Raw genomic sequence first — 26,208 nt, forward strand, 5'->3', positions numbered from 1 at the left:
CTCATAGCAATCTTCACTAAGCACTATTACTCTTACTGCCAGGGACTAGTATAGGAGTGCATCATCAGCCCATGCAAATCATTAAAGTGTTATTAAACCCACAACAGTAAAATCAGTGCATATATGCAGTAAAGCATGCTTGTTATACTCATATAACAAGCCTGCATATTGTGTCAAAAGTCTGTTTGATCCTGTCTTTTCTGATCCTCCCCTTCTACCACAGTCCCCAATATATCTCCTGATAGAACAGAGCCTTGGGGACAAGCTGCACATGCTCAGTTTGGTGTGTATTGCTAGAGAGTTTTTTTTTCAGCACAGGGACAATCAGCACTGTCCAGACAGAGGGTCAGGGGTTCTGCAGCCTTATAGGACAGTCAGAGGAGAATGAAAACTCCTCCTACAAGCTTTAACCAGACACTGATAGAAGTCACAATACTGCTCTAACTTCTGATAAGAAAAGGTATTTAGCGTTTTACATTTACTAAAACTATTGCATTTCCATGTTCTGTGGGAGACCAGATATGGTGAATGCTAGGTTTAATAACACTTTAAGAAAAAAAGGCTGTTTTTTTAAAATTCAATAACAATGGGTTTAACCATGACTTACGTACTTTTCCATTGTCAGTTATCATGCACTATATTTGCACATTGATAACAAAAACAATAAATAACACAATCAATAAATTTCAAGGCAAAGTGCAGCAATCCATAACAACCAATCAACAATGTGATTGGATGCTACAAAACATTGCACCGCACCACTGATAGCAAGTTCATCACAGTTGAATGAAATAAATGAAATAGCATGCCATACAAAGTATACTATACAGTGTAAATATCATCAGGCAATAGCAAAATGAAGGATTCAATTTGCCAGAGATGCATAAAACACTGCAAAGTTTTTTGTTAATGGTATTCACAGTACTGTATTGCATAAAGGGGGGAATTTATTATAATTGAAGAAGACAGAATCTGGAGAAGATGTGCATAGTAAACCAATTAGGGGCATATATAAGACCAGTCCTCCTGCACAAGGAGTGAGAGTAGCAGTGATTGGTCTTTAATACAGGAAGTTCCTGCACAGAGGCACAGTGCTACATTACTGCACAGATCTGGAAGAAATATTGTGTTCTACCCCCAGTGGGGAGGAGGGGGGGGGGGGGTTCGGAGAGCTGCCCATACCGATAGAACACAGTGATTACTGCTTGTGGCTTGTATAGCTGCTGGCAATAATCACATGCTAAAAAGCCAACATGCTAATTGTACCCAAGTCGATCAATGGATCTATTTGGGTACAATCAGCCTGCCCATAGATGGATTGAATCTCCGCCGGTCCCTGCTGAACTAGCCGAGATGTGAACTGTGGATTCGGACTGGATGTTCTCACCTTTTTTGTGCAAATCCAATGCAAGTTCAGCCATACAACTGTATGGCTGAACTCGCATTGCACAGACATCGCATGCGATCAGCACAGCAGTGCGGGTGCAAATCACATGCTCTGTGTTTGCTACAGTGTGAACCCAGGCTAAAGCTCGCCCCACCACTAGTAGATTATAATCAATTACCGTATTTATCGGCGTATACCGCGCACTATTTTGCCCTGAAAATCAGGGCAAAATCGTGGGTGCGCGATATACGCCGATACCCGCTTTCCCGCCACGAGTTTGAATACTTCGCCAGCATATACCGAGCGCAGTACACTCGTGAATCTTCCGGCAGTCTCGGCGCCTCTCGCACTGACGTCCTGTACGTACAGGACGTCAGCGCGACAGTTGCCGAGCCTGCCTGAAGATTCACGAGTGTACTGCGCTCAGTATATGCCGGCACAGTATTCAAACTCGTGGCGGGAAGGACGCGAGGACGCCGCAGAAGGACGCCGGACCCGCCGAAGAGGACACCGGACCCACCGAAGAGGACACCGGACCCGCCGAAGAGGACACCGGACCCGCCGAAGAGGACACCGGACCCGCCGAAGAGGACACCGGACCCGCCGAAGAGGACACCGGACCCACCGAAGAGGACACCGGACCCGCCGAAGAGGACACCGGACCCGCCGCAGAAGGACGCCGGACCCGCCAAAGAGGACACCCGAAGCCGCAGAAGGACGCCGGACCCGAAGAGGCCGCCGATGGACGCCGCGCAAGACACCAAAACTGTAAGTACAAAAAAACAAAAAAACTTTTTTTCCACAGGATTGGGGGCCACTTTAGGGGTGCGCGGTATACGCGGGAGCGCGTTATACCGCGATAAATACGGTAAATCAGCACAGCAGTGCGGGTGCAAATCACATGCTCTGTGTTTGCTACAGTGTGAACCCAGGCTAAAGCTCGCCCCACCACTAGTAGATTATAATCAATTACCGTATTTATCGGCGTATACCGCGCACTATTTTGCCCTGAAAATCAGGGCAAAATCGTGGGTGCGCGATATACGCCGATACCCGCTTTCCTGCCACAAGTTTGAATACTGCGCCGGCATATACCGAGCGCAGTACACTCGTGAATCTTTGGGCAGTCTCGGCGCCTCTCGCACTGACGTCCTGTACGTACAGGACGTCAGCGCGACAGTTGCCGAGCCTGCCCGAAGATTCACGAGTGTACTGCGCTCAGTATATGCCGGCACAGTATTCAAACTCGTGGCGGGAAGGACGCGAGGACGCCGCAGAAGGACGCCGGACCCGCCGAAGAGGACACCGGACCCACCGAAGAGGACACCGGACCCGCCGAAGAGGACACCGGACCCGCCGAAGAGGACACCGGACCCACCGAAGAGGACACCGGACCCGCCGAAGAGGACACCAGACCCGCCGCAGAAGGACGCCGGACCCGCCAAAGAGGACACCCGAAGCCGCAGAAGGACGCCGGACCCGAAGAGGCCGCCGATGGACGCCGCGCAAGACACAAAAACTGTAAGTACAAAAAAACAAAAAAACTTTTTTTCCACAGGATTGGGGGCCACTTTAGGGGTGCGCGGTATACGCGGGAGCGCGTTATACCGCGATAAATACGGTAATTTAGATGATTTACTAAAAAATCTCTGGCTGAGGTTTTTGTATTCTGATAGCTGGGCTCTGACAACTGTCAGAATATAATGGGTGTCGCCAAACAGTGACAAAAACTGATTGGCTGCATGCAACGCTGTATCTTGGCCTAGGCCAACAAGGCCCAGGCCTAGGTCAGCACTTTGCAGTGGGGCAGCATGAAAAGAGTCCCTGCCGGCTTGTGCTACACTTGCAGTGAAGCGCCAGTCTTATGAGGTGGACTGGGCCGCAAGAAAAATCGGTCTAGTGCCCCCATAAAGCGGCCGCACTGCTGCCGGTATGATGGGGATGTCGCATACACAAAGGACACTGACATGGTCACCTATACCTATCAGTTAGGTAGTAGGACTCTCCTGCAATCCTTTGCTTGTGTCAGTTGTACATATTAGGGAATCTTAATTTCTTTCCATTTTGGATAGAGTAAGGGATGGTTATATTTTTTTTGCCATCTTTAATTTCTCTATATTTCCTGCCCCATAGCCAAACAGGAAAAGAGAGGAAATCTCTGCAGATTAAGGGAATTCCCCCCCCCCCCCCCCATGGCCCTCAGAACTAGTGTCCCCACTGTAAAATTTCCTTAAACAGGAAGGGGTGTGACCTTAACAGGAAGGGGTGGGTCATATTTAAATTAGGGGTTGCGCGAGTTTAGTCAAGCCTAGGGCAGCACAAAACCAAAATACACCACTGGCTGCATGAGTATTGGCCTGCCCTGGCTCCTTTGATATATAAGGCCCGTACACACAATCAGAATATCGTACAAAAAATACAGCTTTCAAAGCAATGGTACGAAATTATCTGAAGGGAAAAAGGGGAAAATGTTTATCGTACGATACCAGATCGATTTTCGTTTAATTAGTACAGTTTTCGTCTAAAAATACAATCCGAATATTTAATTTGTTGTACAAGAATTTTCAAACTTTAGTAACCTCTTCAATTTGGATATGGAGTCTAGCATGCAAAAAATTACGATCATTCACCCGATAATCTAGTTGTGTGTACCAGGCTTTGGCTGAAGACTATCGGGAAGTAGAGTGCCAACAGGGCCAACCACTGCTTGAATTTTGGCCAGTTCATCAAAAATCAAACAAAGTTAGATCAGCATATGGCCAGCTTAAAGTTGAGGTTCACCCAAAAAATCTATTTTTAACATTAGATTGAGGCTAATTAAGGGGAGCAGAAACGGGTATTTTTTTTTAAATCAATGCCGTACTTACCGTTTTAGAGATAGATGTTCTCCCGCTGCTTCCGGGTATGGGCTGCGGGACTGGGCGTTCCTATTTGATTGACAGCCTTCCGACCGTCGCATACAGCGCGTCACGAGTTTCCGAAAGTAGCTGAACGTCGGTGCGTAGGCGCCGTATAGAGCCGCACTGACGTTCGGCTTCTTTCGGCAACTGGTGACGCGCTGTATGCGACCGTCGGAAGGCTGTCAATCAAATAGGAACGCCCAGTCCCGAAGATCATACCTGGAAGCGGCGGAGAACATCGATCTCTAAAACGGTAAGTACGGCATTGATTTTAAAAAAAATACCCGTTTCTGCTCCCCTTAATTAGCCTAAATCTAATGTTAAATTTTTTTTTTTCGGGTGAACTCCCGCTTTAATGCAGAAAAACCAATTAGAATTCATCCTTCTAATGTCAAATCAGTACAATCGGTTGCTATTGAACTTGAAGAAATTAGCACTTGAACATGAACTCTTTCTTAAATAACGCCATCTATGCCTCCTCAAGCAAAAGAAGGCAACAATGAGTTTCTACTACTATCCTAACACTTATTGTGTCTCAGTACAATGCGTCATTCATCACCGGTGACACGTTGCAAGGGCTGGAATCATTGACATTCAACTCATTTTATCACTAGTGAAAGATGCTCCATAACTGATGGAAAAGCAGCTGAAACTAGTGTAGAGTAAAGACGCACCAACCAAGTGGACAATTGCTGGTTCAGACATCAAAAGTGTGACTCCACAGGATACTATAAGTTGAATTGTCCCGTCACTGGAGAAGTGTTACCAGCCACACTTTGTCCTTCTGACATGGGCCTTAATGTGGCTCCCTGAAAAGCAACTGATAGGAACATCTGCTATGCGTCCCTTGTTTTTTAGGCTTAAAAAGACGCATTTTACATGCAATGTGTCAAAATGTGGTATAAACATTTGTACTTAAAGGGGTTGCAGATCTCACTCCTCTCCCACCGTAGCTTCCATTTGCTCAGATATAGCAATTATTATATTCCCATATTTTAGGTATAGCATGCATCCTGGTTTATTTATTAAGGCAGTGCACAGAGCACAAGGAATGTGAAAAGTCCAGTAGCCTTTCACCTTTTATTGGTCAAATGAAAGAAAGCGGACTGCTGATGTGTCATTACCCATTGTTCTTTGCTTGCTTGCTGCCTGGTGAAATGATATTCTACCAGATTGACTAATACTCATCTTAAAGTAGAACTATATCCAAAACTTTTTTTACATTTTGGATAAAGGAAGGCTCGGTTCACACTTCGGCGACTTGGAATGCGACTTGTAAGACCCCAAGTCGCATGGCATGTGAAATCCCATATTAGTCAACGAGAGCTGTATTAATTAGCACTACTGAAGTCACTCCGACTTTAGAAAAGGTTCCTGTACTACTTCAAGGTGACTTCTATCCAGTGGCGGCTGGTGGTAAAAAAAATTAGGGGGAGGGGGTGCGGCGGCAAACAATGCACCCACAGCCACTCCCTCCGCTCTCCTCCGCTCTCCTCTGCAGGGCATCATAAGGAGCTTCTCCTTCCCCTGCTCTCCTCCGCAAGCATCACAGCAACTTATGTCTCTTTTTTTTTGTTTTATCAAGCATGATATTGATAAAAATGTTGCCATTACATAATACAGTAGGAACACCAAAAATGTACAAATGAAGGAAAAATGGTAAGCATAACAGCAGCAAAAAGCTCTCATCTGTCATTATTCTAAATATGACATCTGGTTGGCTTTATGCAGCATTGCACCATTACATGGCACAAAGCCCATGCATATGTTACTAAGCAGACCCATCATAAGTAATCTCTTTTCTTGATCTTTTTTTTTTTTTATGAGTAAAAACAAATGCTAATATCATTAAGATGAACATTTATAAACAGATCATTTTATGTGAAATTATGGCCATAAATATAAACTATGGGCCAGATTCTCAGTGGAGATACGACGGCGTATCTCCAGATACGCCGTCGTATCTCTGCGTTGCGCCGTCGTATCTATGCGCCTGATTCTTAGAATCAGTTACGCATAGATATCTGTTAGATCCAACAGGCGTAAGTCTCTTACACCGTCGGATCGTAACTGCATATTTACGCTGGCCGCTAGGTGGCGCTTCCGTCGAATTCCACGTTGAGTATGCAAATTAGCTAGATACGCGAATTCCCGAACGTACGCCCGGCCGACGCAGTAAAGTTATGCCGTTTACGTTAGGCTTTTCCCGGTGTATAGTTGCCCCTGCTATATGGTGGCGTAAGTGCGGCGTACCAATGTTAAGTATGGCCGTCGTTCCAGCGTCGAAATTTGAAAAAGTTACATTGTTTGCGCAAGTCGTCCGTGAATGGGGCTGGAAGTCATTTACGTTCACGTCGAAACCAATGACGTCCTTGCGGCGTACTTTGGAGCAATGCACACTGGGAAATTCCACGGACGGCGCATGCGCCGTTCGGGAAAAACGTCAATCACGTCGGGTCACAGTACATTTACATAAAACACGCCCCCCTGATCCAAATTTGAATTAGGCGGGTTTACGCCGGCCGATTTAAGCTAAGCCGCCGCAACTTACGGAGCAAGTGCTTTGAGAATACAGCACTTGCCCGTCTAAGTTGCGGAGGCGTAACGTAAATCGGATACGTTACGCCGCCGCAAAGATACGCAGTTCTATGTGAATCTAGCCCTATATATATAGTGCAAAACAATTACAGTCACAGCCTCAACAGAAGTGGAATGCTGATAGAAAACATGCTCAGTACATGCAGGTTTCATGAAGGAAAGCTGATTACACAGTAATTCCATATGGAGACAGGCCTTCTCCAGCCGGAATCATGGTCAGGTCAATCAGGTTAATGCCTTAGTCATGTGGCACTGCCAACACATTAAGCTCATTGTCCAGATGCCAGATCTTTCCTGAATGTAGTATGTGTAAAAACTTCCTTATTTTTTTTTAATCTTCCTTTAAGGCCCCGTACACACGACCAAACATGTATGCTGAAACTGGTCCGCGGGCCAGTTTCAGCATACATGTTCGGTCGTGTGTAGGCGCGAGCGGGCCGAATTCCAGCAAACATTTGCCCGCCGGGCCTTTTCCCAGCAGACAAATATTCCTGGACGTGTTTTAAAACCGTCCGCTGGAATCCTGCCCGCTCTGACATGTACGGTCGTCAGTACAGACCTACCGTACATGTCCGAGCGCCCGCCGCCCCTCGCATGCGTCGAATGACTTTGACGCATGCGTGGAAGCCTTTAAATGGCAGGCCCGCCCACGTCGCCGCGTCATCGTCGCGGCGACGACGCGGACACGCCCCGCGTAGTGTTTACACGCGGGGTTAGTACAACCATCGTACAGAAGCCCTCTGGCAGGCATGTACGGTGAAAACGGTCCGACGGACCGCTTTCATCGTACATGTTTGCTCGTGTGTACCGGGCCTTAGATGAAAACTTTTCAATACATTTACTTTCGTTTTATTGCTACTTGCACACATGAAATGTATGTAAAAGCATTTTTAATTCTTTTTGGATTAGAGTAGAAAAGTGTTAGGCCTCGTACACACGACCGTTTTCCTCGAAAGAATCCATCAAGAAACTTGGTGGCAGAGCTTTTTTGCTGAGGAAACCGGTCGTGTGTATGTTTTTCATCGAGGAAACGAGGAAACTGTTGAGGAACTCGACGAGAAAAAAAGAGAACAAGTCTTTTTTTCTCGTCGAGTTCCTCAACAGTTTCCCCGTTTCCTCAATGAAAAACATACACATGACCGGCTTCCTCGACGGGAGTCTCAATTTCCTCGTCGTGTTCCTCATCAGGCTGGTTTTCGACGAGAAACACGTTTGTGTGTATACTAAGAAACCCGCCCATGCAAATAAAGTATGAGACAGGAGCGCACCTTCGGTAAAAGTAGCGTTCGTAATAGAGATAGCACATTTGTCACGCTGTAACAGTCTGAAAAGTGCAAATCGTCTCTCACCAAACTTTGAGATTAGCAAAAGCAGCCCCAAGGGTTGTGCCGTTGTATGTGTTGTACGTCACCGCGTTTGAGAATGAGGAGATTTGGTCTTGACAGTGTGTACGCAAAGAAAGCTTGTCAAGTTTCTCCACAAGCCTGACAAGGAACTCGTCGAGGAAAACGATGTTTCATTCCTTGGTCATGTGTACGAGGCCTCAGACCCTTTGTCAAGTTTTTTGCAGCCATTGTCACCTCTCTATTTGTTTATTGAGACAGCAAATGAGGAGAATTCAAAAACCTTAGATGGTCACCAAAGCAAGAGAAGAAAGAAAAGCCTTCAATGGGGACACTAACACCTGTCACAACTCTCCAAGACAGGAATTCCAATCACTTTGGAGAGATTCCCTCACACTTCCTGTGTCCCCAGCAGGACACAGGCAATACAAATAACCTGATAGGAATCTAAACCCTTCCCTACTGTCCCTATATGTTATGGGGTCCATATTTCAGATGCAGGTACATGGGGGGGGGGGGGGGGGCGATGTTATGGCGAGATAGTGGACAACTGTATACTTAAGCAATTAGGCAGAGAGAAAGGGCTGTGTTCTGCAAGTAAGGTAGGCATAGTCATGTTCAACAGAGAGTAGTACTGTGTAATTAACAAAGTAAGGTGGTAGTGTTGATATTGAAGTAATTGAGCCACGGGGCACATTTCTCTGGAATTTAGGCCGGGTAGGGTTTACTTTGGCAAACATAAGTTCCATCTGTAGATGTTGATTAAGGACAACTCCTTAGGGGACTAGTTGAGAAGAAGGTGAATAGATGATATTCCAGTTCCTTGTTATGGAGAGTCTTGCTGCAATTAGGATGTGGATAAGGATGATATGCTGAGAAGGATCCCATGTTCTCATTCCCAAGCCTAGAAATGCTAGTTGGGGTGTGATTTTTGTAGAGTTGCCGGTGATGTTGGTGATGAGGGTTTAAACAGATTGCCAGAAGGCTCAGAGGGCAGGACCACCGGACATGTACCGTGGACCCTGTGCCTCCACAATTTCTCCAACAAGCAGGTGAACGGGATAGCGAAAAAGCAGGATATTTTTTGCTCTATTTGCCAGTGCGATATGCATCTGTGGAAAAGTTCAGGGTACCGTTTTTTCATTGATGGAGTCTTCTCTGGGGTTTGTGTAGAGTCCAGCGTTTTGTAGGAAATAGAGTATCCCCTTAGGAGTGATGCAGGGCGGTCGTAGATTTGTACAAGGTAGTGAGGGGTTGATATGAACTTATGATAGAGGACAGAGTATGTCGCACTCTTAGGTACTTGAAGAAGTGCTTACAGGCAGTCCCCGACTTACAAACGAATCCTACTTACGAAAGGCCTCAATGCCGGCTGCTTGTGCTCCACGCTGGTCCTGGATACCTCCGAGCAGCTATCTTGGCACATTCCACACTGTAGTACTACATGTACTGCATGGGCAGAAGAGCCCCAGAAGCGCCCGGAACATCCCACATTCCTGCACAGGAGGAAGCCGGAACATCCCACATCCCTGCACAGGCGGATGCCTGAAAACATCCCACATCCCTGCACAGGCGGACATCGGAACATCCCACATTCCTGCACAGGCGGACGCCGGAACTTCCCACATCCCTGCATAGGCGGACGCCGGAACTTCCCACATCCCTGCATAGGCGGATGCCGGAACATCCCACATCCCTGCAAAGGCAGACGCCGGAACTTCCCACATCCCTGCACAGGCGGACGCCGGAAAACATCCCACATCCATGCACAGGCGCACGCCGGAACATCCCACATCCATGCACAGGCAGAAGTTACACTTACAAGTAGTGTTCCGACTTACGAACAAATTCCAATTATGAACAAACCTACAGTCCTTATTGTGTTCGTAACTCGGGGACTGCCTGTATTGGGAATGTTGTAATCCTCATGTAGGTATTGGAAGGGGCGTAGCTTGTCTTCATGTAGAATGTTTCCAATTGTGGTAATGCCCGCTGTTATCCAGGAGGCTAGGGACATATCAGAGCATATTATTTCCAGCGCAGCCAAAGGAAGAGGTTCCATTGCTTTTTCCGAGAGAACGTTATTTTGATGATGAATTGAACTCTAGACTTTGAGGGTTGCGTTTACTGTGCTTCAGAAAGATGGCGTTGATCGATGTTGTAGCCATATAGCAGCTACAGAGGTTTGGTGGGGTAGCGATGGGCGGATACTTCTATTTGCGCCCACAGAGGGCTAGATGAGGGTGACCACCAATGTTGGGTTTGGTTTAGGAGAACTGCTTTGTAGTAGTTCTTGAGATAATGAGCTCCCATTCCTGCTTTGGCCGTTGCAGTGCACATGATGGCGTTTTTAACTCTGGGGTGTTTGCCATCCCAGATAAATTTGTTGATGATGCGTTGTAGCGTATCCAGGTGACTGGAGCAGGTACGGCAAAATAAACATTTTGGATAGTGCTAATTTCCCAGCCCAGGTGAAATGTCACCACATTTAACTAAGCATTGGGGGAAATGCCTTGCAAAGTGAAGCACCCATTTGCCTTTTTGTAAACCAAGCACCTGATTGTTGTTTGCCACGTGGCCTAAAGGTTTGGTCACATTTTGGCCTTTTGAAGGTTTTTGGTGATTCTGCAGGTAGTTAAGCACCAGGTTTGAGCTGGATGACTCAGTTCACACTGTGCAATTAAGATGGCCATAAACAGGGTTGCAGCAAAGAAGATTGCTCGATTCCCCCAACAACACAGTCATTGTTGATAGGGGGAATCCCTCCCGCAGAGCTAATGTGTTCTCCCAGTGGGGGTATCCCCACCAGGAGAAGACAGTGATTATTGCTAGCAGCTATAACAGCCACTGGTAATAATCACATTTAAAATCTCATGGGCTGGTTGGACCCAAGTTGCTCAATCAATCAACTTGCGTACATTCAGCCTGCCCATACATGGTTTGAATCTCAGCCAGTTTCTGCTGAACCAGCCAAGATTTCAACCAGCTTTAGGAGATAAGTGTGTTAGGGCAAAATGAATGCTGAGCACTGAGACTGGAGCTGCTTATTCTTCTGTATGGGTTCTCACGCAGGGTCTCCCCAGGGGAAAGCATCTGCAGGCAGAGTGGTTCCTGTAAAAGGAATGTACTATATTGGATATTCTCCTGCATAGCACACAGTGTGAACAAGGGCTACGTTAGGTGCATCCTATTAAACAGTGCCGCTGTCTGAAGTAACTAGTCAAGTGTTCTCCATCACCTTCTAACACGGAAAATTACAGCTTAAAAATGAATGGTCACGAAACCAACACATTAACTCCCACTTCTGACCTCCTAAAAATACCAATTGCCTGGATGTCATGTTGACCCTTTGGCATCAATGCTTTCTTGAGTGGCTGATCTATAATTATTATGCACAGCATTTCTTTTGGGCCAGTGGTGCAGGACAACAGTCAATCAACCAGCAGTTTTTTAAGGTGGTCAGCAATAAAAGGCTCCATACAGCTCCCATGATAGGTATCCTTTAAGGTAAACTTTACTCAAGGGATAAAAGGGGGTTTCCATTACTGGCCTTCTGCTATAAAAGGTTAGTTGCCTGGCGGTTATATGAAGCCACTGGCTTTAGTACCTTCTAAAGGTAGCATTACATGGATCAAATTCCAGCTGACTTTTGTTGAAGGAACCAGGTGCAAAATTCTTGGCCAAACAGCACTTATATCTAAATCAGATGTTGGCACTGTTTAGGTATCCTGACATCGGCAGGTGTCAGCTGTCAGAATACAATAGTGGCCCTGCAGACTCTTCCATCCATGCTGTTTGGCTTGGATGAGGGAATCAACAGCATCTTACGCTGGCCATAGATGGTTCAAATCTCTCCCGGTTCAGCAGGGAGCGGTCCAGATTTGAACACTGTATGGGCAGGCTGATTGTACCCAAGTTGATCGAATGATCTAGCCTGGCAGATTTTTCATGCGTTTAGGTCAGTGGCTATAGCTACTAGCAATAATCAGTGTGTTCTCCTGACCGGGACAGCTCCCCCCACTGGGGGAACACAATAGCTCCATTGGAGGGATTCCCCCATCAACAGTGACTGTGTTGATTGAGGAAATTGAGCGAATATTGCACCATCTATGGCCAGTTTTAATATGCTTTACTGAACTAGAACAAATATAAAAATTAGGAAAGTCAGGAATCTTTATGTGCATACTTGTTCTGTGTTTGTAAAGCCTCGTACACACGACCGAGTTTCTCGGCAAAAACCAGAAAGAACCTTGCTGGGAGATATTTTTTTGCCAAGGAAACCGGTCGTGTGTACATTTTTCATCGAGGAAACTGTCGAGAACCTCGTCGAGTCAAAAAGAGAGCAAGTTCTCTATTTCCTCGACGGGAGTCTGATTTGGCTCGTCGAGATCCTCGTCGGCCTGGTTTCAACGAGAAACTTGGACGTCTGTATGCTAAGAAACCCGCGATTGCTCAGATTAAATTATGAGACGGGAGTAAAAGTAGCATTTGTAATGGAGATAACACATTTTTAAAGCTGTAACAGACTGAAAAGTGCAAATCGTCTCTTACCAAACTTTTATTTAAACACGCAAACACATGAAATTAGCAAAAGCAGCCCCAAGAGTTTAGCCAGTGGAATCGAACTTCCCCTGCCACTGTATGTGTTTTATATGACCACGTTTGAGAACGAGGAGACTTTGGCTTGACTGTGTGTACGCAAAGCAAGCTTGTCGAGTTCCTCGACAAGCCCAACAAGGAACCTGACGAGGAAAACGATGTGTTTCGCCCGTCAAGTTTCTCGGTCGTGTGTACGAGGCCTAACTCAGAGTATTGAAACAAAAGGATCAAATGTGAAACCCAAGATTTACAGAAAAAGAGTCCGCAATGGAAGCCTCCATGTTGATCTCAGGAAGAGTGAGGACCATTTGGTGATATGTTTCGGCATTGTGTATGTCAGACCACTTTATTGCTACAAAATACTTTTCATTTCCATTCCCATTGTCCCTTTCTTCATACCAGTGTACAGAACAATACATGTATTTTAAAGTTTTATTGCAAACCCTTGGGTTTGATCACAGAAAGGTACATTTCCTCTTATTGTAGTACATTGGCATTTTTTGTAAGTACATCCATAAGTTTAAATATACAGCTCTAGTATATATACACAATATATACAAAGATGGTCAGGAATGTCAAAAATAAATCATAAATAATGTACATTTAAACCACATATTACAGCTTCAAATAACTAAATGTGGGGCATTTTGGTCCATAAAACCCATTTCTAAAAATAGAAATCTTTGAATAGCAGCAATGCTTTACTTCAAGCATTTTAAACCAAAAAAGGTAATTGCAAGCCCATGGCAATACACTTAGTTAGTACTATCCAAACAAAACAAAAAATGTACATTAAACTTCACTTCCACATATGGAAGAAAAAAGGTACAATGCCCCAGAATTAGTGTCACATTAAGGTGTGAAGAACATCACAGTTCTACTGCGATTGTAAGTCACACTCATACCACTGTTCACTTGTGAAAGCAGAGTCCACCAGCCAAGAAATTCCATCTCATCCGGACAGTTCTCAAGCTATTCTGGACCTCTGATTTAGAAAGGCACGTCGCAAAAACGAAAACAAATCGGACTAAAACTTCAGATGTTCTTCCGCCTCGAAGACTCTTCCTGAAACTCCTCAATCTGCTTACAAAGTCTGGGATCTGCAGTCTCACTGGCAGAGCTGGTTCTTCCTAAAAACCAGCCCCCTCACAGCTGAAGGCCATGCCTGTATTAAAGTCACTTATTTTCCCTCGTTGACTAAGCTCCACTGTGCGTTCATCCAGAAAAACTGGTCATGTTGAAATTAAGGCTGTGATGCTGTCATGAAGGATGTGCAACTTTTGTGACTCGACTAAGAAAATGTGATCACATGGTGACGGAAGCCTTTCTCAAAGGAAGGACTCCATGGGTGGAGCGTAGGAGAAGCCCATAAAAGCTTCCGCCGCCTCTTTAATGCTGGCTGTTATTAGAATGCTGTCGGGTGACTGGCCAATGGAATTTGGAACCGGCTCTTCTGTGAATTCAGGATCAAAGTGTTGCAAATCGCTTGGGCCACTCTATTAAAAAGGAAGGTAAACAAAAACAGTTTAGGACCATGAACTTGCAAATGAAGGCAATACTATGCTACCTCAGCAATCTAAACCGCTAACAAATAAGATCATGCTCTAAGATGGACATTCTGTCCCCGTATTTTATCAAGTTACAGATTAGGGCTGTCAATCTAAATATACATATGAATCCTGCATGACTGCACTAACGTCCTAATTCATTCTCATTCAATGCCCCCCTCGGCTTATACTCGCGTCACCTTTTTGTGCCTAATCTCCTGGACTTTGGGGACCCGGTACAAACTTTGCACACATATAGCCCCACTCTCCCTCTACAAGTGTGCAAAGTTTGTTGTCTGGGGGACCTACGGCTGGGGAGCACCGATTTTTCAAATTCGGGCACCCCTTCCATAGACTCCTATGTAAAACGGTAATTTCTCAGGTAACTTTGGGGACCCGGTACCGGCCAGCCGTAGGTCCCCTGGACCCGAAACCTGGCACACATGTAGCCCCAGTTCTCTAGTTTGCTGTCTGGGGGGGCCTACTGCTGGGGGAGCACAGATTTTTCAAAGCTGGGCACCCCTTCTATATACTCCCATGTTCAACTTAAGTCTAGTCATGGGCACAGTGAGCCATGCACATGGACACAGTGAGGCAAAGTGAGGCATGGCATGCAGATGGACACCCTAGTCTTATACTCGTCAATACGTTTTGCCAGTTTTTTATGGTAAAATTAGGTGCCTCGGCTTATATTCGAGTATATACGGTAAGCGGGCGAGATTTACTAGAACTGGAGCACTCAGAATCAGGTGCATGGTAGCCAATCAGCTTGACACTTGAACTTGTTCAATTAAGCTTTGTTAATAAAACCTGGAATCTGATTAGTTTCTATGCAGAGCTGCACCAGATTTTGCACATCAACCCCAAGCAAGCAAGCAAACTAATTAAACTGCAAGTCTAATGTCTTCCAACATTAAAAATAGCCTGGCATTAAGACATAGCTGCTTAATACTTACCACATTTGGGTTAAAGGGAGGAGTAATCTTCTTATTGATGAGATCATCCCAATTAATTGGAGAGAAAAAGATGTGGTTCTTAATCTCCATCTGTCAGCAAAGGAAAAATAGGATTAGACCATCAAAAGTAATTACGCAGACATGATCTCTGAGTGTCAGAGCAGCATGGGACTTTTTTTACATGGAATCTCCACTTACAAAGTCATTCTTGGCACCGAGTCTTTTAGTGCGATCTTTCTGCAGTAGGCCCTCCAGAAGATTCCTGGCCGAGTTGGTTATGTTTGGTTTCAGCTGCAGGGGCTTATTCAGGATGTTGTCATACATCTCAGCTGTGTTACGGCTGTAAAACGGTGGCTGTGGGAGGGAAAACAAGCATTTTGTTAGATTTGTGGACAACACGCTTTACCATTATTACCAAAAAAAAGGCATTGGGGGTTTATTTACCAAAACTGGAGAGTGCAAAATCTGGTGCAGTTGTGCATGGTAGCCAATCAGATTCTGAGGCTTCGTACACACGACCGAGTTTCTCAGCAAAAACCAGCAAGAAACTTGCTGCTTTTTTTTTTTTGCCGAGGAAACCGGTCGTGTGTACACTTTTCGACGAGGAAACTGTCGAGGATCTCGTCGAGCCAAAAAGAGAGCATGTCTTCTTTTTCCTCGAGGGCAATGGAGAAATTTGGCTCACTGAGATCCTCGACAGCCTAACAAGGAACTCGACGAGCAAAACGATGTGTTCCGCCCGTCGAGTTTCTCGGTCGTGTGTACGAGGCTTCACTTCAGCTTGTTCAATTAAGCTTTGACCAAAAAGAAACTGGAAGCTGATTGGTTTCTATACAGAGCTGCTCCAATTTTTGCATTCTCTAGTTTTAGTAAATGAGTGTGAATTATAAATGATTTGGATGCTACTTACCAGGCCATAAAGCATTTCGTACAGTACTGCTCCTAAGCACCACCAGTCAACTGTTCTGTCGTAAGGCTGTTTGTGAAGAACCTCTGGTGCTAGATACTGTAAATGGAATAAACATGATTAGATGAGTCACATTCTGAAGAACAGCAATAAAAAAATTACACAATATCAATAAAAATAAATAAAAATAAAATAAAAGGCAGACATACCTCTGGAGTGCCACAGAAAGTAGAAGTGGTGCCATTGGGCTCAATGTTTTCCTTGCAAAGTCCAAAATCGGTTAGGATAATGTGACCCTGTGAATCCAGTAATATGTTCTCAGGCTTCAAGTCTCTGCAAAGAAAAAGCAAATACGATAAGACAGTGCTCAATGCTTACACACAAGACTGTGCTCGGTGCATTCGCCATATGGAGTGATCTGGATTAAGGAAAGGCAACTGACCTGTAAACAATATTCAGAGAATGCAGGTATCCCAGTGCACTGGCTATTTCAGCTGCATAAAATCGAGCTCTTGGTTCCAGGAAGCAACGCTCTCTTTGTAGATGGTAGAACAGCTAAAAAAGAGAAAAATAGAAATAAAGATTAGAAAAGACGCTCAAGCAGCTGCGCTTAGACAATTGACGTGTACTGCTATGCAAAGCTAGAAGACAATGGCTGGAAGTTGCTGGCTGCAGCAGCCTGATCCTTGGCAGCCCATAGGGAAATGCTAAATCTAGTAACTTTCCACCCTTCAGCAGTATTTTCCCATAGTGAAAAAAAAAAAAAAAAAAAAAACACAATGCTACAGCTAGCTAGCAAAAAAAGTATGCTGGATGGAACTCCTGCTTACCTCTCCACCATTGATGTAATCCAAAATGAAGTATAATCGGCTGGACGTCTGGAAGGAGAAGTGAAGCCCGACCAGGAAAGGGTGCTTGACGTTTTTTAATAGCACGTTGCGTTCTGACATTATGTGTTTTTCCTAAGAATATAAAAAAAAAAGGAGAAAAAGCACATCAACTACTGACCAACTGGAAACACTACCATCACAGAAGAAAAAAAAAAAAATGAATAAAAATAATACTAATAAAATTATATATATATATATATATATATATATATATATATATATATATATATATATATTTTTTTTTTTAAAGGAAAATAATAATAATATTAATTAAATAAATATTTCTGCCTATAAGAAGCAACCACTTTCATTTTTTCCCTCCAAACCAAGTTTAAAGGAATTAACAAATATTGTGATTGGTTGCTATGTACAAGAAGAACTTTTTTCCTATAACACTCATAATACATCAACCCATATTTCACAACTGATTATAGACTTATATATTTGGTTTCCTTAGCAACACTCTGTTTGTCATAACTTTTCCTCGCCCTCAAGAGCGCAGTTCATAATTCCCGACTGACCAGTATGAGTCACGTTGAAGCAAGTAAACACAAGTCATAATTACCTCTTTTTTCTTAAGGATGGCTTTCTTCTGTAAAACTTTAACCGCGTAGAATTTTTCATCGGCTGTGTGCCTTGCCAGGAGCACTTTTCCGAAGCTGCCCTTCCCGATGATTTTCAGAAACTGGAAGTCGGATGGCTTGGCATGAGGATTGGATGATGGACCAAGGTTGATCTGTTGTGATGGGCTAGGCTGAAAGGCAAAACGATCTTACTTAGTATATGGCAAGGTATCCATAGAAGTTGTTTAAAAAAAGCATCTTAGAAGCCTATAATCAATGGTTATATACATTTGGCATCTTAGAAACGTATAATTAATTGTCATATGCACTTGATGCTTGTGTACTATTAGATGACAAATCCCAAATGAAACAGCGACTTTGGCTTCCCATTATTGCATTGTAGGTGTGATTTAACCCGGTTAGTATCCCATTCGCACTAAGCCCCCCCCCCCCCATTCATACTTGAGTGTGAGCGGCTTCAATTTGGAACATTTTTTGCTTTGTGTGTTTTTTGGGGGCATTTTCAGACACAAGTCATTTTATTTTAGCCAATAGAAATCTAGTTACTAGCAGAAGTAAATGCATTTTCAGGAGCTCCTATTGATGTCTACAGGGCCAAAAAGGCAAAGCTCTGCCCCAAAGAAGCTCATCTACTTGTTTTGAGTGACAACGTTTCAAACAATACAAGTTAAATACAGTAAAACTTCGGTTTGCGAGCATAATTCGTTCCAGAAACATGCTTGTAATCCAAATCACTTTTTTTTTACAGGGTATAAAAGAGAAGAGGGGCACCTCTAAGTGTAGCTAAATGTTGTACCTTCATTAAATGTAACCCTATTGCTACACTTAGAGGCTCCTCTCTTCTTTTTATACTCCGTTGTGACATGACGCTACTCTTATATCAAGACATCGCTTGTATATCAAGGCAAAATGTATAAAAACATTTTGCTTGTCTTGCAAAACGCTCTCAAACCAAGGTTTTACTGTATAGGAATTAATTGAATATAATGAATATAATTCCCCCTCCCTTTAGATTGTAAGCTCAATGAGCAGGGCCCTCCTATTCCTTCTGTATTGAACTGTATTGTACTGCCCCCCCTTTATGTTTTAAAGTGATAGCGCTATATAAATCCTGTACAATAATATCATGGGCATCTTGATGATAGATAATATGTTTCTGAACCCCAACACAGACTGGTATCAATCCCTGTGATGCTATGTATGAACCCACAAACTGGGCAAAATGTGACTTTTTAAAACCTAAAAAATATATAAGCAAAATAACAACCTAACAATAAAACCTAAAAAATATATAAGCAAAATAACAAGACATACTTGTCTAAAAGTCCATTTTATGCAAAGAATATTAAAAAGCCCCTAGAAGTATATAGTGCCACATAAAATGATCACGTACGGAACTATAGAAGCTAAAACTATATAGGACACAAGCTTGAGCATTGAAGAAATGTGCTTCAAATCGCTCCGGTGTGAATGGATAGCAAACTGCAGGTCATAGACGCGAACCCGCCACACGGCATACACAATTTCTACTTGGCATGCATACGGTTATCGCAAAAATGCAAGCGTTTTGCAGCATGAAAATAGACGCAGGTTAAACAATCATTAACAGAAGCAGCGTAGATACTTACAGGGGGTGAGGGATTGCCGTTTAACAGTTCTGGCTCTGTAGGTTGTGAAATATTCAGCACTTCATTACTGAAATAAAAGAAGAAGAAACTTGTGAATAAAGTCCACTTTGGCCACTAGGAGGCAGCGTCACACATACAATTCTGACTCTATAGGATACTATGAATGGAAGAAAAGTATTCTCTGCCTTCAGATCGGCCTCACATCAATGGATTTTGGGAAACGCAACAAAAATCCAAGGACGGCTCGAGTTATGAAGCTCATCATACACGTTACAATCTGATCGTACAATTTAGATCTCCCAAATAGTGCCAATTGAGTGGGTAGCTCCCCATAGTTTAGATAGGATTGTAGCATGTATGGTGAAGAACGATGGCAGCAGGCAGATGAATGAATACAGAGTTTTCCTAGCTGTAGATGGTGGAGGTAGATCCATCCCATGTCTATAAGGTAAGTAATAAAGTCCACTTACTGCTTGCAGGTGTAGGTGTTGGTGGAGATCTTCTGGATGAAGTCATTGAGACCCATTCTCCTTTGCTTCATGAAAGCTGTAAGACACAAGAGATAGGTAGAAGAAGATGAGTACAGCTACAGATGATAGTCCAACCAATGATTGGTCCCCCTATGTCCTCTCCATTAGTGTCCCCCATGTCCTCTCCATTAGTGTCCCCCATGTCCTCTCCTGAGCACTCACCGATCAGCAGGGCCACCATGCCCCTCGTCTTGGAGTAGGTGAGTGTGCTGGGCACGTTGTCCTGGCTCTTTACTGTCATAGTGATGGATAGATAATCCCTTGTAGGAGATTGTACAGTCCCGAGAGCTCCGCTAATTCTAATGCCCTCCCGGCTCTGTCTGCCTTTATATATGGGATAAGTCCGGGGGCGGGGCTTAGCACACAATGAAACAAACTTGGCTCGGGTTCAAAGCGCCCAGATCCAGCTCGGGTCAGTCAGCTGGTGAATACCGGGGCTGGGGCACCGCCCCCTCGTTCGTCACATGGGGGCGGGGGGTGTGCGGGCTCACTTTTTTTTCTGGAGGGTAGAAGAAGAACTTCTTGTCCTCCGATGTGATCGGCCTGTGCCAAGAGGAAGGAGAAGGGGGGCATGTACAGTACATACCACAATGCCCAGCAAACCCTGCTTCGCCAGGCACATGCAACGGGGACCCAGTGGGCTACATATACAATCCCAAATTCACTCATTTCCCATGCTAATCACACACATAGGCAGCGGAGGCACCGGTGCTTGTCGGTGCCTGTCATATACATGGGACGGAGGCTGGGATCACACAGATATACGGATACAGGGCTGTGATATCATAGGATAGGGGGTACAGAGCTGGGACCACACAGCTAAAAGGGTACAGGGTTGTGATCTCATAGGATAGGGGGGTACAGAGCTGGGACCACACAGCTAAAAGGGTACAGGGCTGTGATCACACAGATAAAGGGGTACAGGGCTGTGATAACACAGATAAAGGGGTACAGGGCGGTGATCACACAGATAAAGGGGTACAGGGCGGTGATCACACAGATATACGGGTACAGGGCTGTGATCACACAGATATACGGGTACAGGGTTGTGATCACACAGATAAAGGGGTACAGAGCTGGGACCACACAGATAAAAGGGTACAGAGCTGTGGTCACACAGATAAAGGGGTACAGGGCTGTGATCACACAGATATACGGGTACAGGGCTGTGATCACACAGATAAAGGGGTACAGGGCGGTGATCACACAGATATACGGGTACAGGGCTGTGATCACACAGATATACGGGTACAGGGTTGTGATCACACAGATAAAGGGGTACAGAGCTGGGACCACACAGATAAAAGGGTACAGAGCTGTGGTCACACAGATAAAGGGGTACAGGGCTGTGATCACACAGATATACGGGTACAGGGCTGTGATCACACAGATAAAGGGGTACAGGGCGGTGATCACACAGATATACGGGTACAGGGCTGTGATCACACAGATATACGGGTACAGGGTTGTGATCACACAGATAAAGGGGTACAGAGCTGGGACCACACAGATAAAAGGGTACAGAGCTGTGGTCACACAGATAAAGGGGTACAGGGCTGTGATCACACAGATATACGGGTACAGGGCTGTGATCACACAGATAAAGGGGTACAGGGCTGTGATCACACAGATATACGGGTACAGGGCTGTGATCACACAGATATACGGGTACAGGGCTGTGATCACACAGATAAAAGGGTACAGGGCTGTGATCACACAGATATACGGGTACAGGGCTGTGATCACACAGATAAAGGGGTACAGGGCTGTGATCACACAGATAAAGGGGGTACTGAGCTGTGATCCTATTCTCATAAAGTGGGTATAGGGGCTGTAATCCCACCACAAATCAGGGGGTACTGAGCTGTGATCCTATTCTCATAAAGTGGGTATAGGGGCTGTAATCCCACCACAAATCAGGGGGTACAGGGCAGTGATCCAATAGATCAAAAGGAACTGGGGAGTGATAGATCAGAAGGGACTGGAGCAGTGACCCCACAATAAAGGGGCACAGACAGGACTATGATTACACAAATGAGAAGGGACTGGGGAATGGATCTAGTAGGTCAGAGGTATAGTCTAGGGCAGTGATCCGTTAGATCAGAAGGGACTGGGGCATGGATCCAGTAGGCCAGAGGTATAGTCTAGGGCAGTGATCAGTTAGATCAGAAGGGACTGGGGCATGGATCCAGTAGGTCAGAGGTATAGTCTAGGGCAGTGATCCGTTAGATCAGAAGGGACTGGGTCAGTAATTTCACAGATTAGAGGGATGATCACATGTGCCCAGGATCCCCTGTGTAATCTAGGCACAGAAGACTCAGAGCTGGGCTGATGACACTATACAGCATTGCACTGCTCCACTCCCCATCACATCTAATAATAAGAGGGGATCCCCGTCAGAGTGACATCACAGTAATGACCATTAGATCAGCAGTGTACATGGAGTTTGTATCCCTGCAATACAAGGAATCCATTGCTCTCCTCCTATACTGAGCTGTATTAGCTGTTCTGCATGGAGCAGGTGTTTCTCCAACGCACTGGTGGGAAGCAATGACAACAACCCACAGCACATCCCACTCATTTTACTCATCTCCCCCCCCCATAGCACATGTCACAGTGGGCAGAGGGAGTCCCTGTGGAGGTGTGTGGACAAGTGTGACAAGGAAAACAAAGCCAGGCATTCCCTGCTGAGCTGATCAAGACTGTTCCCTTCACTAACCTAACCAGTCTGATGATTGCCACAGTCACTGCATTAGAAACACCCATGTTACTGGTTGTGGGGTGATTGGGCAGGGTTGGGGGACAGGGATGCAGCTACTATGGAGGACAACACTGGAGCAGCTGTGCATAGCAACCAATCACTTTCTAGCTTCAGCTGGTTCAGTTAGGCTTTGAAAATGAAAGAGAGAAGCTGATTGCTCCAGTTTTGATTAATTATTGTTTCCATAAAATGACCCCGTCCTGAATCTCTACTGCTACTCCTTTAACTTTATACAACTTTCCTATTCAATTTCCTTTAGATGTACCTTCAGCCCCGGTTCACACTGATGCGATGTGGGAAACGCACAAGACTCGCTGCGTTTCCCCAAAACGCAACGCACTGCTTCTCAATCACATGGCATTTATGCGATCTTCTGCAGGCGTCAATGTTAGAGTAACGACACCCCTTGAAACAGATCGCAATACGCAGTGCGATTGCCAAAAAAGCATCGCATGGGTGTTCACAGGTGCTATTCCGGGGAAAAAGGGTCCTGCACCATTTTGGTGCGGATGCGATGTGATTTGAGCCACACAAAAATGCGGTGCGATTCCTGTGCGAAATAAATGCGTTATTTTCCATGCACCAGTGTGAACGGCGCTGCCTGATTGCATACAAATTGGAATTGTTTAGGCTTGACCTCATATTATATGATTTTGGTAAAAATGTTGAAAAGCGCTGCGCAAACCGTTGGCGCTTTATAAATCCTGTATACAGGGGCGGACTGACCATTGAGTCACTCTGGCACTGCCCGAGGGCCCCATGCCACTAGGGGGCCCCATCAGGGTTGCCAGGCTCAGTAAAACCAGGGACAGTATGTAAAAAATCTATGTTTTTTTTACATCTGTCCCTGATATGTCCGAAACCGACATGCTTTTGATGTAAAAATCTCGAGATTTTAGCTGTCCCGCCTCCTGGCGTGGTGGCCATCTGTAAGCCCAGGGGCCCATAATCTTCTATTGCCCGGGGGCCCCATAATCTTCTATTGCCCTGGGGCCCCATAATCTTCTATTGCCCGGGGGCCCCATGAGTTGTCAGTCCGCCCCTGCCTGTATAATAATAATAATAATAATAATAATAATGTACAAGAAAATTGTATAATGTATGGCCAACTTTAGTGACACTGCACAGCTTACATTCAGCAATAGCACGTTCCCAGCACAAGGGGGCGCCCACAAGACACACTTTGACATATCCAGACATTCTATACAGCATAGCTGTGTTCTGAAATGTACACTTTACATTTTTTTTTTCACTGACATTTCACTGTACTCATTAAACTAACCACAAAGTGACCGAGAAGCCAAATGTTACATGTCACAGGCTGATTTTTTTTTTAGATTTTTAGATGAGATGACTGTCCATGATCATGTATCCTAAAGTTAAACATTGATATACAAAGTGGCAATATATTTTCCAAACAAGAAAGGATCAACCAAAACAAATAAAAACTAGAGCAGGAAACTAAATCGTGTGCAAACAGCAGTAAGTGATCTCCATCAAGCCACCCACCCCTATCATGGCATGATAAATAGCATCCATCAGCCAGCACATCTCCTCCTAAAGTCATTGAAAGTGAGCTGAGACAATGCTAAATCCATAAAGAGATTAGACACATCAGGCAGACAAGTTATTGACAAGCCCAGCATAATCAGCAGAAAACAATAGGACTTCCACTTGTGTGCAGGACAATGTCACCCTCCCCAGTCCCAGATCTTCACACCTGATCCTATTCATCTATATGGTGATCAGATTGGACACAATGGCTTTATCTATTTGCCAGGAAAGCTTACCTTTCAGAGGAGACTTTTCTGTCTTGGTTCTCATGTTGGAATGCAGAGATGTAATAATAATCCACAGTCAGATCTCACTCCACCCCTCCTTCTACAGTGCTCAGGGAAAAGGGAGCCTCTCCAATGCAGCCTGCTACTTTATGAAGCCACAGGCGCTCAGATTAGCATAGAGCAGATAAGGGTAGGCTGCTTGGCTCTGCCCAGGATCACAGTCCAAGTGACAGCAATCAACTGCTTTCAAAAGTCACCAGGGTGAAAGGACTAGAGGAGAGGAGGGGAGAGGAGAGGAGGGGAGAGGAGAGGAGGGGTGACAACCTGGGACAAGGAAGGAAGCCCTCGGGGGTCGCCTGTCTTCTTCTTGCTGTGGCGCCTGGCTGGGGTTGTCACATTTGCCTTGTGTCATCTGCAGGAAAGTCAGTTTTGTTGAGACTTTTCTTCCTCCGGGCCGGATACCCAGAGGGTGGAGCAGGCGCCCCCTGTTCAGCCCTGCCACCTACTAAGCATTTCCTAACAGGAAAAATACACTTTTTTTCCTTCCTCAGCCACTGATCCCATCTATGAAGAAAGCTCAATGAGCTGCACATTGTTGGAGTCTGATCCAATACTACAGGGACAGTCAGCTCACACTTGTACACAAATCAAGAAGCAGTTATACTGAGTCTACAGCAGGCTTTCTATAACTTTTTAACACAGAGGAACCCCCCAAAATAACACTCAGATCTCAGGGAACCCCTGCTAATAATTATTATATTGACGGGTCAGGGGCTGATTTACAAAAACTGGTGCAGCTGTGCCTGGTAGCCAGGGGCGGACTGACAACTCATGGGGCCCCCGGGCAATAGAAGATTATGGGGCCCCCGGGCAATAGAAGATTATGGGGCCCCCGGGCAATAGAAGATTATGGGGCCCCCGGGCAATAGAAGATTATGGGGCCCCTGGGCTTACATATGGCCACCACGCCAGGAGGCAGTGCAGAGGCGGGGCAGCTAAAATCCTGGGATTTTCACATCAAAAGCATGTCGGTTTCGGACATATCAGGGCCAGATGTAAAAGAAACATAGATTTTTACATACTGTCCCTGGTTTTACTGAGCCTGGCAACCCTGATGGGGCCCCCTAGTGGCTACCGCCCCTGCTGGTAGCCAATCAGCTTCTAACATCAGCTTTGACAATAAGCCCCTGTTCACATTGTGCCCATTTGACATGCGATTTGTCATGTCAAATCGCACGTCAAATCACCGCCTATTGCCAACAACGGCACCATCCGAGTTGGTGCGACGCCGACACTTTTGGCAAACTTCGGGGGCGATTTAAAAAGACATCTGTGTAGGAACCCACACAGATGTCTCTGAAATTGCTCTCAAAGTCGGACTGAAGCCCATGTTCACATTGGGCTGATCTGGCATGCGATTTGACATGTCAAATCGCATGCCAAATCAGAAATCAATTGCCGGTGACTTGTCCTTAAGGTTCCCCTAACGAGAAAGTTTCTTCAAGGACTGCGCAGGCGCAAACTTGCCGACGGAAATCTCCGAACCTCGCCCGGCATCCAGGCTCATTCTTTAACATCCCCGTGGATTGGAGGATGTTAAAAAAAGAGCCAGGAGGCCGACTGGCCACTTTCCTTGAAATCCACGTCGCCCTGGATGCTGGCCGAGGTTCGGAGATTTCCGTCGGCAAGTTTGCGCCTCCGCAGTCCTTAAAGGAACTTTCTCGTTAGCCGGAACCATAACCGGCAGATCAGATTGCGCCTGCGCAGGAACTTTCACATTAGCCGGAACCATATCGG

General features: G+C 45.3%; 1 protein-coding gene across 2 annotated transcripts; it reads right to left on the minus strand.

Moving 5' to 3' along the window:
• Window positions 1–13,245: 13,245 nt before the first annotated feature.
• SGK1 (serum/glucocorticoid regulated kinase 1) lies at window positions 13,246–24,777 on the minus strand. Of its 2 annotated transcripts, none has more exons than XM_040350472.1 (11): window positions 24,421–24,777; window positions 19,810–19,885; window positions 19,340–19,406; window positions 17,693–17,881; window positions 17,068–17,199; window positions 16,680–16,792; window positions 16,447–16,570; window positions 16,241–16,336; window positions 15,529–15,684; window positions 15,331–15,420; window positions 13,246–14,323 (listed from the first exon to the last, which is right to left on the minus strand). In XM_040350472.1, the coding sequence occupies exons 1-11, from the start codon at window positions 24,452–24,454 to the stop codon at window positions 14,156–14,158; spliced, it is 1,245 nt and encodes a 414-aa protein (XP_040206406.1). In that variant the 5' UTR covers window positions 24,455–24,777; the 3' UTR covers window positions 13,246–14,155. The 2 variants fall into 2 exon arrangements, with proteins under 2 accessions (XP_040206406.1, XP_040206404.1); XM_040350470.1 differs by lacking the exon at window positions 24,421–24,777 and adding an exon at window positions 20,032–20,170.
• Window positions 24,778–26,208: the final 1,431 nt, after the last annotated feature.

Source organism: Rana temporaria, chromosome 4, assembly GCF_905171775.1.
Source record: "Rana temporaria chromosome 4, aRanTem1.1, whole genome shotgun sequence".
Taxonomy (NCBI): domain Eukaryota; kingdom Metazoa; phylum Chordata; class Amphibia; order Anura; family Ranidae; genus Rana; species Rana temporaria.

Bases quoted from the DNA above. Each gene is read 5' to 3' on its own strand.
- SGK1 (XM_040350470.1), bottom strand. From the start codon at position 20,110: ATGACAGTAAAGAGCCAGGACAACGTGCCCAGCACACTCACCTACTCC. The intron at 19,886-20,031 runs GTGAGTGCTCAG...TGTGTCTTACAG, and splicing joins CATGGTGGCCCTGCTGATCG to CTTTCATGAAGCAAAGGAGA. The intron at 19,407-19,809 runs GTAAGTGGACTT...CTTTTATTTCAG, and splicing joins AACACCTACACCTGCAAGCA to TAATGAAGTGCTGAATATTT.